Source organism: Cyprinodon tularosa, unplaced genomic scaffold, assembly GCF_016077235.1.
Source record: "Cyprinodon tularosa strain WSP-4 unplaced genomic scaffold, ASM1607723v1 ctg195, whole genome shotgun sequence".
In the NCBI taxonomy this organism is placed as follows: domain Eukaryota; kingdom Metazoa; phylum Chordata; class Actinopteri; order Cyprinodontiformes; family Cyprinodontidae; genus Cyprinodon; species Cyprinodon tularosa.
The window spans coordinates 2,057,915-2,073,765 of NW_024038707.1; the positions used below are offsets into that span (position 1 = coordinate 2,057,915).

Here is a 15,851-nt window from a genome sequence, read left to right on the forward strand (position 1 = left end):
CTTGATTAGAGCAAAAACTGTTTTCAGCCGTTCCATCTATGTGACCTGGAGGTTTTGCAAACATTAATTGTTTTTAAAAAAAAAAGACATTTTACTGCCATCAAGTTCAGTCGATCACAGAGTCGGTTAGGAAAGATCCTAGAGGCCGTTTAAAACACCTGAGCTGTTGTGTGCAGTGGGAACTGTCTCTAGGAAGCAGTTTAGTATCAGCTAATATTAAAATCAGGGTGCATCTATTATACAGTGCATTGCAGAGTCAGCAGATTGTGAACCGTCCTTCGCTTCAATTACAGCTGCGAGTCGTTCAGGGTACATCTCTCCCAGCTCTGCACGTCTCTCTACTGACGTTTGTAGCCATTCTTCTTCTCCAACCGGTTCAAGCACAGCTGAAATAGGTAGAAAGTGTCTGTTAAAATGAATTTTCACGTCCTGTCAGATTCTTAATTGGATTTACGTCTGGAATTGAACTGAGCTATTCTAACACTTGCTAGTGCTTGATCCGGCCCATTCTGCATGCTTAGGTTCAACAACAGCTGTCTCACTCTTTTAGGAAGATTCTTGTTACCGATCCTGTATCATAGAAGGCAACATTTAAAAAGTAAAAAGAAAAAAAGCCAATTAGACATGTTTCTGTCGTTTGTAGCGAAATGGGGAGGCCATGCAAAAGCATGGCATGTTTTTAGACTTTATCACATCAGCTTGTATTGTGATGGACCATTGTGATGGTTTATGCCATCTGGAGACAAAGGCTGTGTCCGATCGTCCGCCATAATCACTATACAGTAGTGATGGTAAGATGAAGCCTCATAAGGCATTGAACCATTTGGCCAAATTGCTTCAACGATCCCCACAGTTCATGAGGCTACATGTGAACATGTCACCACCTACTGGTGGACAGCAGAACTAAAGTTTGTAATAAAATCTGTTTTTTTAGCAACTGTTTTTCTTTTTTCCCCATTTCAAGTTCCCTAGAAATTGTTGATGGTTGGTGTGTATAATACGGTAAAATCTTTTGTCATTTTTTTTAAGTGTAAAATTTCTTAGAACAATAATTTAAGGTGCACCGTTTTTCTGCCATTTTAGTGAAATAAACTCAAGCAGACAGTGAAAGTGTTTGTGCAAATTGGGCAAACTGGGCAATCATAATCAGAAATACTTTATTTAATCCCAGAGGGAAAATACTTTGATGAGCAATGATGAGCAAAATGAAAGGTATTTCTCATTTTTATTCAAACATGATAGTTTTTCCACGTTTTTTGGTTTTAATCAGGTTGGAACCAATTTTTCCACTAAACCGACCTAATTTACCCAATCTATATTTTTACTCGGGCAAAACGATGCAAATTAGTCTCATCAGCCAGTTTAATTGCAATTTTCAAAAGTCAAAGACAGGACTTGAACCATCAACTTCTAGAGCGAGAGCCTGCTTCTTACAGATCACGCCACCTATGTAGATTAACCATATCAGGGAGAAAATACTACTTAACACCAACGTGTTAACACTGACTTTGTCCGGTGGTTTGCTCAAATTTTGATCATTACATTGTTTATTCTAACCAAATTAGTTTTAAGCATCTAGATTGGTTGTTTTTCCAACCAATCTATTCTTAGAATCTATCCAAACTTTATCCAGCTGACAGCAGCTCTCCTCCAAACTCCCACATCTTGACTGAACACTGAGGCTGTTTAGATGCCTGTCAAATTTCTTGCGCTTCCCGAACCACTTCCCGAAGCGGCCACGTGGTATCACGGTAGCGAGGCCTCGGATGTCATCGATTTTGGCCCCGCCTCTAAATGAATCACGCCTCAACACGCGCTTCGGGGAAACGCCCCCTCCATTACTCGACACACGCCTCGAAGCCTCAGCTTATCTCATAACATCACTACCATACAGGGCACTATATAGTGGATGAAAAAGTAGTGGACTCTAAATTTCCCACATTGCACCATGAAAAGTAGTGATCACCCATGGTCACTAGATGAGCAGATATATCCTAGATTGGTTTGTGAGAGCTCTCCTTACAAATAACAAAGATGGCTCAGGCACCGCCCGCGGAGGTGGAGTAACGTGACCCAACAGGGAGCAAAAAGTTGTGATTATCAGCTAGTTAGCTGAGTTCACTACAAAGTCTACTATATAGTCCTCTATATATATAGTGATTGAGGGATCTAGGGGTTAGGACGGACATTAGGACACAGCAATGAGACAGAGAGAAAAGTTAGATACTAATTGCATTCATGACGCCAGCAATGGAGGAAATGGCTGATCTGTCATGTGAGGAAAATTATTTCTACGTATTATTTGTTACTCAAAAGGTATAGTGGAGGATGTTCTTTTTCTAGGTGGATCATCAAAATAAGTGGTCCTCCTAATTGTCAATCATTCTGTTGATATGTTTACTGTAAGGCCATCCTACGTGCTCGTCCCCATTTTCACTTAACAATGTAAGTCTGACATAGTGGAAAAATTGCAAATCTTTAAAACAGTGTGTGCATGCGGAGAAGTTGGCTAGTGCATGCTCTTGCACGCATTTAATAGACGTTCCTCTCAGGAGTGGGTACAGGGTTGTGCATGTGCATATTTTTTTTAAGTGGAGGGGACGGGTCTTTTCAAAAACTGATGAAAATCCTCCACTATACCTCTAACTTATTTGAAAAAGGGTGTTTGCATCTCTCTTGAGCATGTTTCAATAAAAGTAAAAGAAAAAACACAAGCTAGTTTAAAAAAATTCGCAAAATTTTGTCAGTTGTTATGAATTTTACTGTTTCCAGCAATCTCTGTTAATTTGATGATTCAAGATGTGCCAAAAAAAACATGAGCGCACAGACAGAGGGGGACAGAATCTACATGCGTACACTCATGGTTGTGACATACTGGGGGCCTCATGGTGTTTAATCTGCACTGTTCAAAATGCACATGGAGAGTAGTTTATGTGTGTGTGCTTTAAATAAAACTGCTTATATGGTTGTTTATTCCTTTGTAGTATTTTTGGTAGAATTCTAACTTCATATAAGCAGTGGTGTCAAAAGTTCACACATTTGTTACTCAAGTAGAAGTATAGATACCGCCGTTTAAAAACACTCAACAAAGTTGAAGTATCAACTTCACCTTTTTACTCAAGTAAAAGTAAAAAGTTCCCAAAAAACTACTCCAAAAAACTACTTTTAACCTTTAAAAAAAAAACAGCCAGATGCCACTATATGAACTGAAAGCTTCGACTATTTTGAAAAATTCTCTGAGATGGATGAGGGAGGTCTTGTTGGTCTGCGTCTCCCGATACGCTCTCGCCTGTGCCCGACCTTTCAGACATTTCAATATCTTTTTCTGAATCCCACATTGTAGCATGGCATAGACAATTCACGTTTGCAGTTTGAAGAACACCTGCTTGCTTCTGATGATTTCCTTTAGCTAACCAATGAGCGTTTGCGTTATATGACTCATCCAATGACTCTAGTTTTCACTAGATGTGGATGGAGCCAACGATCTGCATTGGATGGAGCACATGACGGGAAATAAATATTTATAAACATTAAACTAAAGCCAAGAGTAACGAGTAACGTTTGTTTTAAAAATGTAAGGAATAGAAAGTACAGATACCTGTGTGAAAATGTAATGAGTAGAAGTCAGTAGTAGGAAGAAAAATAAGTAATGGAGTAAAGTATAGATACCTAAAAAGTATCTAGTAAAGTATTCATACTTTGTTACTTGACACCTCTGCATACAAATACACAACTTTGGAATTATGGAAAAATAAAGTTAGGTTTAACTAAACCAGAGTGCATTCTCTGTTAAGCTTGGGGTGATTTTCCCCTTTTCAACCTGAGTGGGACTTAAGCTAAAATCTAGATTAGTTTACAATAAGCAAGAGGAAGATTCATCCAGAGATAACGGAAGTGCAGTTAGTTAAATAAAATAAATAATAATAATCAACTTTATTGATCTCACACTGGAGAAATTTACCTTTTCATTTAACCCAACCTCTTGGGGAGCAATTGGCTGCCATTGTTTGGTGTCCGGGCAGTAGAGATTGACACGGGAGTGGATTTTCACTCCTGTCCCGTCCCACTCCCACAGTAAAAAAATTGTGTCCTGTCCCGATCCCGGGCCAGAGTAGAAATCTAAATCCTGTCCCGTCCCACTCCTGGTGAAATTACTCCCACTCCCATCCCGCTCCCATTCAAAATGACTCCCGCTCCTGCACCACTCCCATTCTTGTTGTCTTCAATAAGACTTCTGTCAATACATTGAATCGGAATTTATATGAAGGGTCAGTTAAGTTCCTGTTTCTAACTGTAGTAACTGTTGGTCCCTCCATTGTTGTTTTTGAGCGCGGGTGAAAAACTCATAGCGGAAGCACTGTTGGTTTTTGGGTCGTGTAGTTTTTTTTGACTCGCATTATAGTGTAGGCTTCAAGGAAAAAATCTACAAAATGGCGGCGCCAGAACTGGATTTTTTTCTTTCTATTTTATTTTATTTTTTGCAATCGATCCTAGTTTTGTTTTAGTTACTATTGGTTTTCTCCCGCTCCCGTCTGCTCCCGTTAATGTTTAATCCTGTACCGTCCCAATCACGTGATCATTGCTAATACTGACTCCCATCCCACGGGAATCCCGTGACCCGTGGGATTCCTGAAAAAATGTCAGTCTCTACCGGGCAGCAGTGTGGGGTTAAGGGTCTTGCCCAGAGACTCTGAGTGGAGGCTGTGGGGATCCCGTCAGGTATTTGCAGCCTTCTCAGAGCACAAACACACTACTCTAACCACTAGGCCAGCTCCAGAGCAGATTTAATGGCAGCAATGAGAGTCTAAGCATCCAAAATAGAAGAAGCTTCCTAAACGAATATGTTGGAGGTTGGGATCCTGGATGATAGTATTCACGTTAGATTGAGTTCCAGAGTGAGCTTGAATGTGAGTGAGGCTGTTGGAGGCTTTTCAAGATGGGTGGATACTTTGAGGGCCAGCAGGGAGGGGATTGCTGGGAATGTAGGAGCTGCAATGGGAAATCATGGATGGGTTCCTAGAGAGATCAGTCTTGGGAAGGCTTGGAGTGATAACTGAGAGGTGTGGAAACCATCAGAGGAGAACTGCCTGTGAAGCACAGAAGATTAGTTTGATTGATCAGCAACCAGCTTGATTGGGATAGAAATGAAAAAGAAAGCCAAAAACAACCAGACCTTTCAGAAGGGGTGTTACTCTGCGGAACATGTTTTAGCTTTTCTCTACCAGTAAGGCAGCAGTAAAAATCCCCAACAGCTGATGAGGGAATTGCAAATAAGGTTATAGTGTGTAGCTGCAGTCAGCTGTCATGCCCTCCAGCGAAGATCCTCTATTCAGAGAAGCTGCCTGCAACTTACTAAAAACACGCACACACCAGAATTACAGCTCCTTTTCTTTTAGTCCACACTTATGGACGAATGCATGAAACTATTTGGCACCTTTTTGTAATGTTCAGATATTTTCTCCAATTATCTTGTCAGTTTCTGCAACCACTTTCTATATATAATATGCAATGAAAATGTTTATGTAAACTTCTCCTGACTGATACCTTTGAACAGTCGGATGCTTTTGGTATAATACAGCTTTAGCTAAATGTTTCTAAACTAAACAGTCAAGGACAGATGGACAGCTGACTTTATGGAAGATGGATGCTAAAAATGAACGACAAATTCTTCCAACAGTGTCAGTTTAATTTGTGCATGCTTAGGCAGCAAACTAAAATTATGGAGAGAAATGTCTTCCATTATTGTTGCAATTAAAGAGGATATTTTGTAAAAGTATATAAAAGGGAGTTTTAAAGAAAATATTGTTTTTGTAAATTGAATTTAGAAAAAAATAGTTCTGAAATAAAAAAGACCTTGCACGTTTTTTATATTTGACTTTTTCAAATGTCTTTTTTTAAAACAATGTAATTTTAAAAATATTTCACATCTTTAAACTTTACTTAAATTTTTTTTTTCTATTTTTCATATTTTTATGAATTCCACAAAAACAGGTTTAAATTGTCAATTCTGTTGAGACTGGTCAATGACATTTTTCACATCGAGAAAAATGTCTTAAATCGAGAGGAAAGAAGGTTTCAGAGAGAAATCTGTTTTTGATAGAAAATGTTTTTACTATATATTCTTGTAAGGGCTTTTATTCCCTCTTATTTATTCTGTGACAAAATAGTTTCTTTCTTTGGTCTCAAATAACATCAGTTTTTGCTATCAGTGTGAAAATATATTCTCTCCAATATATTTATTTTACTTTCAAAATTCAAAATCACTACTTTTCTTAAATTTTATAAAAACACTATACTTTGCTTCTTTGCAGTTTGAAAAGAATGCAAATCATAAAACTTAATCTGAACACAAAAACTTAACTAAAAATAAGATAAAATGTGCGGGGGAAAAAATAAAACATGAAAAATTAATTTGAAATAAGTAAAAAAAAAAATAACAAAATCACAGAAAACAGCAAAGTTACTCTCAAAGCCCATTTGCACATTCACTCCACACTAAATTTTTTGGTTTTACATCCCATAAAATACTTGGGGAATTTATTCGGAATTATGTGTAAGTGCAAAACAATCCATTACATTACTGAAACATGTCTTCCTTTTAGCATATTTTTAAAGTAATTCTCTTTTTTTTAAATTCATTTTTAAAGTAATGGCGTCTCCTCCTAGCTAATGAAAAAAATATTTCTATGGATTCCTCTAAGAATATGTTCATATGTTCATGAAGCATTTTTACAAAATGTAGTGATCTAAAATGCAGTTTTATATCCAAACTGAATATAAGATAAAAGTATTTCACAGCCTGATAAGAAAATAATATATTACAGAATTTCAAAAGGCTGTTTCCGGTACTTTTATTCATCTAGAGCAAACTTTTTATTTATGACATTTTAGAAACTAAACTGGAGGACAACTTGGAATCATAAATCCTTTAATACCAGCTCAGGGACTCTCTACCCGTAGCCTATTTAATCAGTCAGATTAAGAGCAAATACTTATTTACAGAATTGGCCAGACAGTTGCATCTCCTGTGACTGCAGGCGAGCGCACGACTGTCAGTTCTGTTTCTTGCCTCTTTTCCTCTTAGATGCAGTTCACGCCTCCTAAAAATCTCATGGAAAGATGGAGAATTGATTGATTCTAACCGGAATCTCATAAATCCCGTCTTTGAGCTGCTGTAGCTAACATCCATCTGTACAGCATATTAATAAACAGACGATACAAGCTTTTAGGAGACATTGTCTGCTCTGTGGCAAACTGTAATCAGGGGAGTTAGGAGGCAGAGTGGAGCGCCGGTTGTGTATCCTCTCGTATAAAACACCAATCATCCATTTTATCATCTGAAGTGGCTATTAGAGCGCGTGCATTAATCAGGCCGAGGGGGCAAACGTAGATGCTAAAGTGAGTGGCCACTGATGAAGACAAGTGCCCCCCACCTAAAATGAGAACGTGTTAGCCTGGTTATGCATCAGCTTGATGGATTCCAGATACCATTCCATTCATTTCCAGCCAGTCTGACTTCCATTCATTTTACCACTTTGCAGGAACTCTGCAGCTTAGTCGGATTGAAGATCAGTGAGAATGAGAATGTGAGCAGAGGGAGATGAACGCCTTGTTTTATGAGCGATGGAAAGCAGCACCGGCGATACACGCACCTCCATTAAAAATCACGCATCAAGATTCAGGGAGAATCAAGAAGAATTTGGAGCAAAATATATGCAAATACAGCCTGAGCAATGTTCCTGCATTCCTACATTTATCCTCAAGGCTAATTTATATTAGAAGCAGCTGCTTTACTCTCCTGAAATATTTCAAAGTTTGGTGGGATAAATATTCTGTCTGTGGAGGAGAGTCTTTATAATTAAAGAGCTTTATATTAAAACCTTTGCGGTGTTTTTGTATTGCAGATCCCATTGAGGGAAAAGTATGCTTCTAATGTGCTAATATGTTCTCTTGACCTGCTTTAAAAAAAAAGGAAAAAAAAGTGAAGTAAGTCTGCAGAAAAGGCTGTGGTACGCTGATCTGGTCTTTCTGGATTCTCCTAATGTCGTTTCAGGTGACAGAAACGAGAACCGGGCCTCTCGGATGCAGCAACTATGACAATCTGGACACGGTCAGCTCTGTTCTGGTTCACAGCCCTGAAAACAAGGTTCAGCTGCAAGGTAAATGCAAAGCATGAGACACTGTATGAGTAGCTCACAAATGGTTCATGTCTTTAACCTGTTAACTGTCCCACCCAGTGCATATCTGATGCTTCCAAATCTGCAGCTTATACCACCACAATAAGGCTACAGCTGTTTATATGGAAAGCTTGACCCTTAAAGATCAGCAGCTGATTTAAACTATTCATTTTTTATGCTTTTTTTAATATTTTGGTTTGGCCAGTTAAAAGGTTAAGAACATCTGTGTTTGAAGGTTAGGGGTGAATAGGGGTTACCGGCTGCACACTTTGAAATTATAACCTCTTAACTCATATTATTCAGAATCAGAAATACTTTAATAATCCCAGAGGGAAATTACTTTTGTTACACTCTCCAGTTACAGTTTTATATAATATATACACACATCCAACTATACGATATAATAAAGATAAAAAATAATAATAAAAAGAGATAAAATATATACACATATAGCTCTTCTGTATATATATCTGAACATATATCTATGCATATGTAAAAACTAAATCCAAGTAAAGTGATAAATCCAAGTAAAGTGATACGTGGCCTGCAAAAATAGTGCATATTGCACGTTCACTGTACTTGCACTTTATATTCCTCTTGATTTCATACATTTTTTATATTTGTTTTCATCATCTTCATATAACAAGATTGTAGGTATCCATTAACAGTATTTTTATTGCTAAATAAATTAACATTTTTGTCCAATATTTTGTTCAAAATAAACCAACAATTTCATCTACATGTGTATATCCTTGAGTTATTTTGTCGGAATGGCATAGTTTAAGTTTTTATGCCTATATCGGCCAATAACGATATGTTGCGTATCTTTAGTTTAAAAAAGTCGTGGGTCTGAAAACTGATTAAAAATAGGATCATAAATGATGAGTTGTGGGAGATGAAATTACATGATCTTTAGAAAACCTTATCTTATATGGTAATTTTGTGCATTTTGTTGATACCCTATTCATTTGTATGGAAGAGGATTAGGGCCACTGAAAAAAAAAAAAGTTAACTGATTTTTAAATTTTATTTCAGTTTAACATTGGAAAAAAGTCAGAATTCTGACTTTTTTCTCAGATTTCTGACTTTAATCTCAGACTTCTGACTGAATTCTGACAATAAAAAAAGTCAGAATTCTGACTTTTTTCCCATGTTAAACTGAAATAAAATTTAAAAATCAGTTAACTTTTTTTTTTTTTTTCAGTGGCCCTAATCCTCTTCCATACATTTGCATCTGTTACTGAATATGACTGTTTTTTTGTTGTTTTTTTCTACAGTTCAGTTTTTTTTTTAATGTTTTAAATTTCCCTGTACTGTAAAGCCTCTTATTTTTCTGTTCATTTTTTTTTCACATTTCTACCTTTGTGTAAATCTACCTGTTCAGTTGTCTGCCTCTTTGTTCCTGTCCCCATTTAAAAAGCATTTTTCTACTCTATTAAAATGCCACACTGAAGTCGATCCCACAAAGTGCCATTCAGCTTCTGTCAGCACAAATAGATGGAAATGATTAATATGGCACCTTTATTCTAATGTTAACTGATATTTTCATGTCTGTGTGCACGTTTAAGGGCTACTTCAAAGGAAGAGGACTATATTTCTGGTTTGATTTCCTTGCTGTGCTAATGCAGTCCGCTAATACACATCCAATTAAGGTAGACTAGGTCACAAAAGAATTCATGAAGCTTTAAATATTCTACTTTTGATTAGAAATATTTTGAAACCTTTAAATCATTAAATTAATAACATTCAAGTTATTGATTAATGAAACAATCTGAAGTTAAGTGATCTTATGATCGGAATCATGATTAAATAAAAAAATGACAAATAAATAATTTCTTATTATTTCTTAGGGGTTAAGATCTGAAACTAAAAAAAAAATCACTTCTAACTCAGTTGTTTTTTGGAATCTAGAGATCTATTTGAACCTCAAATTATTTGATATTAACCAATTCTTTAAAATCTGAAAAGTTTAATTTACTTTAAAAAATCTAGGAAACCATTTGTCTTGAAAAAGGTAAGTAAATTTAACTATTAGTCTTACATTTTGTTTACATACGATGTATTTTGTTCATTGTACTTAAGACTTTATTGGATACACTTTAATGAAGTTAGTTTAATTTAGTTTGGAAAGTTGTTTTATCTTCCAGTAAATTAATTTCTTCAAGTTAATCTAACTTACATAAATAAATTATTTTACTAGGAATCTAGTGAAGCAATTGCCTTAAATAATTGAAGTAGCTTCAAAAAAGATGATTGAATTACAAGGTTTAGTGTTTTATTTTTAACAAAGTGTAATTCTACTAATTAAACTCACTCCCACTATCAACTATAGTGAAAGAAATTGACCTGCAATAAAGAAAACTGCCTCCAAAGGAATTTTCTTTTATCTCCTTATTTAAATCCAGTTTGTACAGAGATCCTGGTGAAGATTCTTAGTCATTCAAGTCATAGTTATTCCAAAAAAGTAAAAAAATTAAAAAAATTAAAAAAATCCACTGTTTTTCAAGTTTAAAGACGTTTTGCTTCCCATCAAGGAAGCTTTTTCCAATTCAAAATCTCTGGTTTAGAATGGAGTTTCAAGCTTTATAGAGTCGCCATATAAAGCTTTGTTAAGGCTTAGAAAACATGCAAATTGAACCGGAAGAACAGATCCACCTCTTAGGAATGGGGAGTCATTGAGATCTTTTTTAGCCTGGTCTCTGGCTCTGAAAGGGGGGAGTCGTTAGGGTCATCGTTGGCCTGGCTGACCAGGCGAGACGTTTTGCTCCCCTGCATGGTGATGAGGATTGAGATGATAGCTGGAGCTTTTGCAGCTATCATCAAACTGCAGATGGGTCAATATGACAAATTGATAAAATAAAATAAAAACAAAGATGCAGAAAAAGGAAGACTTTCTGGGGGTGGGGGTGTTTTGTTTTTTTTATTGTTTTTTTTTATCCCAAACACAATTTATACAAAATCGGTTGCAGGCTTATATGTCTAAAAGACTTATGGGAGAATGTATTATTTTAACGTGACCAGATATCTGACATTAAAATCTGGGGACATTTCCAGCTTGTAGATAAAAAGAAATTAATCTTACCGAGATGGAATCAGGAAGGATTTTTACAAATGTATTTATATTTAAGCGACAAAAAATTAAGTGTAAAAATGCGTCTGGTCACCTTATATTATTTTGTCTGAAGAAACCAATTTTTGACTTTGACACAGGTAAGTTTGACACTAAAACATCACCAAACAAATATAAATATCCAGTAAACCATGGCTGTGCTAGACCCATGATCCGGGGTTTATCTGCGGAAAAGATGAAGAAGGATGCAAGAAATCTAAGTTATCATCTAGATCAGAGGTTCCCAATAATTTGAGCCTGAGACCCTGAAATAAACAACAGACTGGCGACCTCCTAAAACTACATTTTCTCTTGATTACTTCATTCTATAGTTATTTATAAATATAACATAAATAAATGTTAGTACTTTATATTTTTATTTTATTAAATTTTCCTTTTAATGTATTATTTTATGTTTTTTTATTGATTGGGCAAAGGGAAGAATAACAAATAAATGCTAAATCTATTTTATCTCATGGGATATTCATGCATTTTATTATATATTTTTGACTTCCACATACCTCACTAATCATTTCCCAATAACTGTTTAAACCATTTCGCATCATCACTTGGTAGCTTTGACCCCCCACTACGTAGGTCCTGACCCCGACTTTGAGAACTCTTGATCTAGATCATCTAATTAATTATTAAAAATAATAATATTTTAGAAGAGTCTAGCCAAAGTTTAAAACTACTTATGAAAATAAAATCTTTGGAATCATCAGAGGCATTAAGATCAGTGATGTCCTCACAGTCTGATAGGTGTGAAGAAATGTTGCGAAGCGGCAAGGGCAAATTGGAACCGCATGCTGATAAATATCTACCATTCTGAACTTCAGAATGTGCTCCAATGAATTGTTACTTAATGGGTGTGAACACTTATTTCACTCTTGTGTGTTTTTCATTTCAATTGTATGGACTAAATGTAACACTGTATTTGAATTAGTCCTTGAGATTGCTGAAATGATAAAAGCCCCACCACAATTAGCAGTAAGTGTTAGAGTTTACTGTTGCAGCGTTAATGCACATTTTAGCAGAATGCTTTCTGGTTTATGTGTTGGAAAATATAATTGTCATTATGCGTCTGCCTCCTGCTACTCTCAGCGGGAACAAGTCGTACTGTGTCAAGCCATCTTGTTCATCATGAAGGGTGCAGGCGGAATAATCCCGAACTCGACAAAAAAAAAAAAAGACTGCAGAGGCTTATTTTTACAAAATGTCAGAGCTCTTGCTCAAAGGACACCTCTGATGATATTTTCACTTTTCTTATTGACCCAAACCTGCTGCTTAGCAGCCTGTAAATTCCTACTCCCCCACAAGAGCTGTTCCTTAGAACTGCCGACATTAATCTTTTATCTTCTTGCCATCTTTTTCATCCTGCTTGAAATTTTAAATTGTAGAAATGTTCAGTAAGAGCCGACTCAAAGACCATAGTGCCCATTTATGATACCAGTTGTACCATTGGCCTAATACACATTAATTTCTTTCTGAATAACAATGAGAGTATTGATGTGTACTAAACCACCTGACTGAAGTCTAGGAAGGAGCAGGAGCAGATCTAGAGGGGGGGCTGGGGGTCCATGGCCCTGCCTTATGATATGTTAGGGTGACCATATTTTCATTTGGGAAAACCAGGACACCTTGGAGCGGATCTCTGTTCCCATGCATAGAGATGTCTGTGGCATGCACTCACTTAACATAGACCTACGTAATCCTACAATAACATGATATTTACAGTTGATTTATTACAAATGCTTTTCAGTAAAAGTCAACGGCAATAACTCCAATAACAAACGATAATTTCATTCAAAATGTATTCAATAAAAATGCTTAAACATTCCTGTAACGAATGAAAAGCACAACGAAAGAAATAATGTCTCATCTAAACATCCCTCACTTAAAGGAGAATTCCGGTTTTTAACACTTTTAGCCCATTTTCTGTAGTGTCCAGGATGAAATCGAATGATCGACACCAAAATTTTGACAATTGGTCCTGTCTCTGCTTTTTGGCTCATTTAGAATCCCCCCCTGGCTGCTTCAGAACGGCTTCCATAGTGCATGTCCGATAATGTCCTTAAAACAACCTTAAACATTCTTTTTTTTTTAATATGCTGCTCACCGGGTCGTCAGCGCTGTTCAATGACGTTCCAAAAAAAGTTTCGTAAAGAAAAAACCTTCCTGTAGTGTTTTATTTAGCATTTTGTAAATCCCATTGAGTTCTGTTGGAATAGTCAATATCCCTCCGCCACCGGAAACGGAAATGGGGCCTGTTTACACAGTTGTAGTCTTTTCGCTTCACTCTGTGTACTCCGACGTCGAGAATCAAGAATCCACCTTTCGTATTCCATTTTCAGAGTTTTTTAAAGTGTTTAACAGAGACGTTAGCACCTCGACGTCGGAGTACACAGAGTGAAGCGAAAAGACTACAACTGTGTAAACAGGCCCCATTTCCGTTTCCGGTGGCGGAGGGATATTGACTATTCCAACAGAACTCAATGGGATTTACAAAATGCTAAATAAAACACTACAGGAAGGTTTTTTCTTTACGAAACTTTTTTTGGAACGTCATTGAACAGCGCTGACGACCCGGTGAGCAGCATATTAAAAAAAAAAGAATGTTTAAGGTTGTTTTAAGGACATTATCGGACATGCACTATGGAAGCCGTTCTGAAGCAGCCAGGGGGGGATTCTAAATGAGCCAAAAAGCAGAGACAGGACCAATTGTCAAAATTTTGGTGTCGATCATTCGATTTCATCCTGGACACTACAGAAAATGGGCTAAAAGTGTTAAAAAACGGAATTCTCCTTTAACAATAAAAGTTAACAATAACTCTCAACTCCCAATAACAGATGATACTCAGCCTCAGCAATGAACGAAATAATGTCTGTTCTGTAGGCTATTGGAAAAAAATAAATTAACAAATGAGCTAATTAACAAAAAATACCTCTTGTGTAGCAAAAATTATTCAAAATGTACCAAAAACGAACAAACATATCAATAGACTATCTTTACTTTCGGTGTCCAGGTGGCTTTTCAGATCCCTTGCACCTCCATTGGACACCGAGACATATGTGCCTGCTTTGCACACTGTGCACAAGGCCTCCCATTTGTCTCGACCCGGTCTGAAAGCGGGGAAACTCTTTTGTAAATTGTAGGTAAACATACATTTGCGCTTTTGCATATTGTTGGCGTACTGACAGCCACGCTATCTATATTCTGATGAAGAACAGGGCTGCCCGCACTGACGCGGCTCAGGGATTACGTCACACGCAGCGTCGTGCGCATTCCCCTAGTGCCTGTAAATTTAATGGTCCAATTAAGGTAATTTAAAAAATCAGGACATTTCCTCACTTTCTAAAAAAAAAACCCGGGACGCCCGGGACAGGACGTGAGATACGGATATGTCCCGGGAAATACGGACGTTTATTCACCCTATGACATAGGCGTAACTTCCTTAAGGACTGGTGTGGACATGTCCCTACCAATCTTGACCGGTAGGGGGACATGTCCCCACCAATATTTTGTGCACGTATTTTACTTTCGGTGCTGTGTATATCTGATTAAAACCCCATTCATGCCGCTCCTCAGAAAGAAAATAAAAAAGTTCTCCCCACTGCTCACTGTCCACAAACCCCAACAAAAAAACTCTGCTGCTCCTCAGAAAAAATAATCTGTTGCCTCTCGCTTTCTCCCCATCCAAGTGTAAGTTTTTTTGGGCGAATTAAAATGAGTCACAAAACATGACAGCAGCATTTAATGCAGGTTATTCTTCTTTCTAACAGGGAACAAATATAATTCAGATCGCTTCCTAAGTGGAAGATGCTACGGATTTTCAGGTAAAATGCAAACAGTGTTGCGAAAATATTCTTGATGAGATGTGTGAGATAAAGGACATTTTAAGGTTCTATTGTTGTATATGTGTCATTCAGCAGGCCACAAGCATGCTAACCGATTCAGGGACAGCAGTGGACTCAGACTTGCAGGTTAGAGGGACTTGTGGAAATATTAAGACCCAATTTTAGTCAGGAGAGACTTAAAGTAGTAAAAGAATAGAGAATAGTGTAAAATAAGTGAATACCTTATTTAAAATATAACTGAACTGTTGGAAAAAAAACCTCCAACCACTTTTGTCCCGCCCTGTTACGTCAGCTACACCACATTCAGTATCGTTGCCATAGAAAAAGAGACAAAAGCGCCAATATATCAGAATTATACTAAAAGTCACGCAAATAATTTCCCACATAAAAAACAGGACTTTCAGTCCATTACAGTTTTATATATTGAATCTGTTTTCCTGTTCAGAGTTGTTCAGTTTCTGATGTAGAAAGCTTTGATTGTTTTTGGTTTTTTGTCTCTTGTATCAGCTTATTTTTGGGGAAACTTGTTAAGTTTAGATTTATGTGATATTTTTGCACAAAATATATAAGTGAATATTGTAACAGTTCTGTTTTCAGCTGTAAGCATTAAATTAATTTATGTTATTCACATTTTTTTGGCTTTGTCCTTTCTAACAAAAAAAAGGCGTCGCGCAGGTAGCTCCCTACCCTATGACTTGTCCACACCA

At 36.8% G+C, this 15,851-nt stretch overlaps 1 protein-coding gene across 1 annotated transcript in view; it reads left to right on the plus strand.

The window, feature by feature from the left end:
- The window catches only part of LOC119782568 (BMP/retinoic acid-inducible neural-specific protein 3-like), a 72,724-nt gene that overhangs the window by 34,742 nt on the left and 22,131 nt on the right, over window positions 1–15,851 (plus strand). The window contains exon 4 of the mRNA XM_038283588.1: window positions 8,054–8,159. Within this exon, the coding sequence (XP_038139516.1) occupies window positions 8,054–8,159 (106 nt within the window). The remainder of the gene's footprint in view (window positions 1–8,053; window positions 8,160–15,851) is intronic.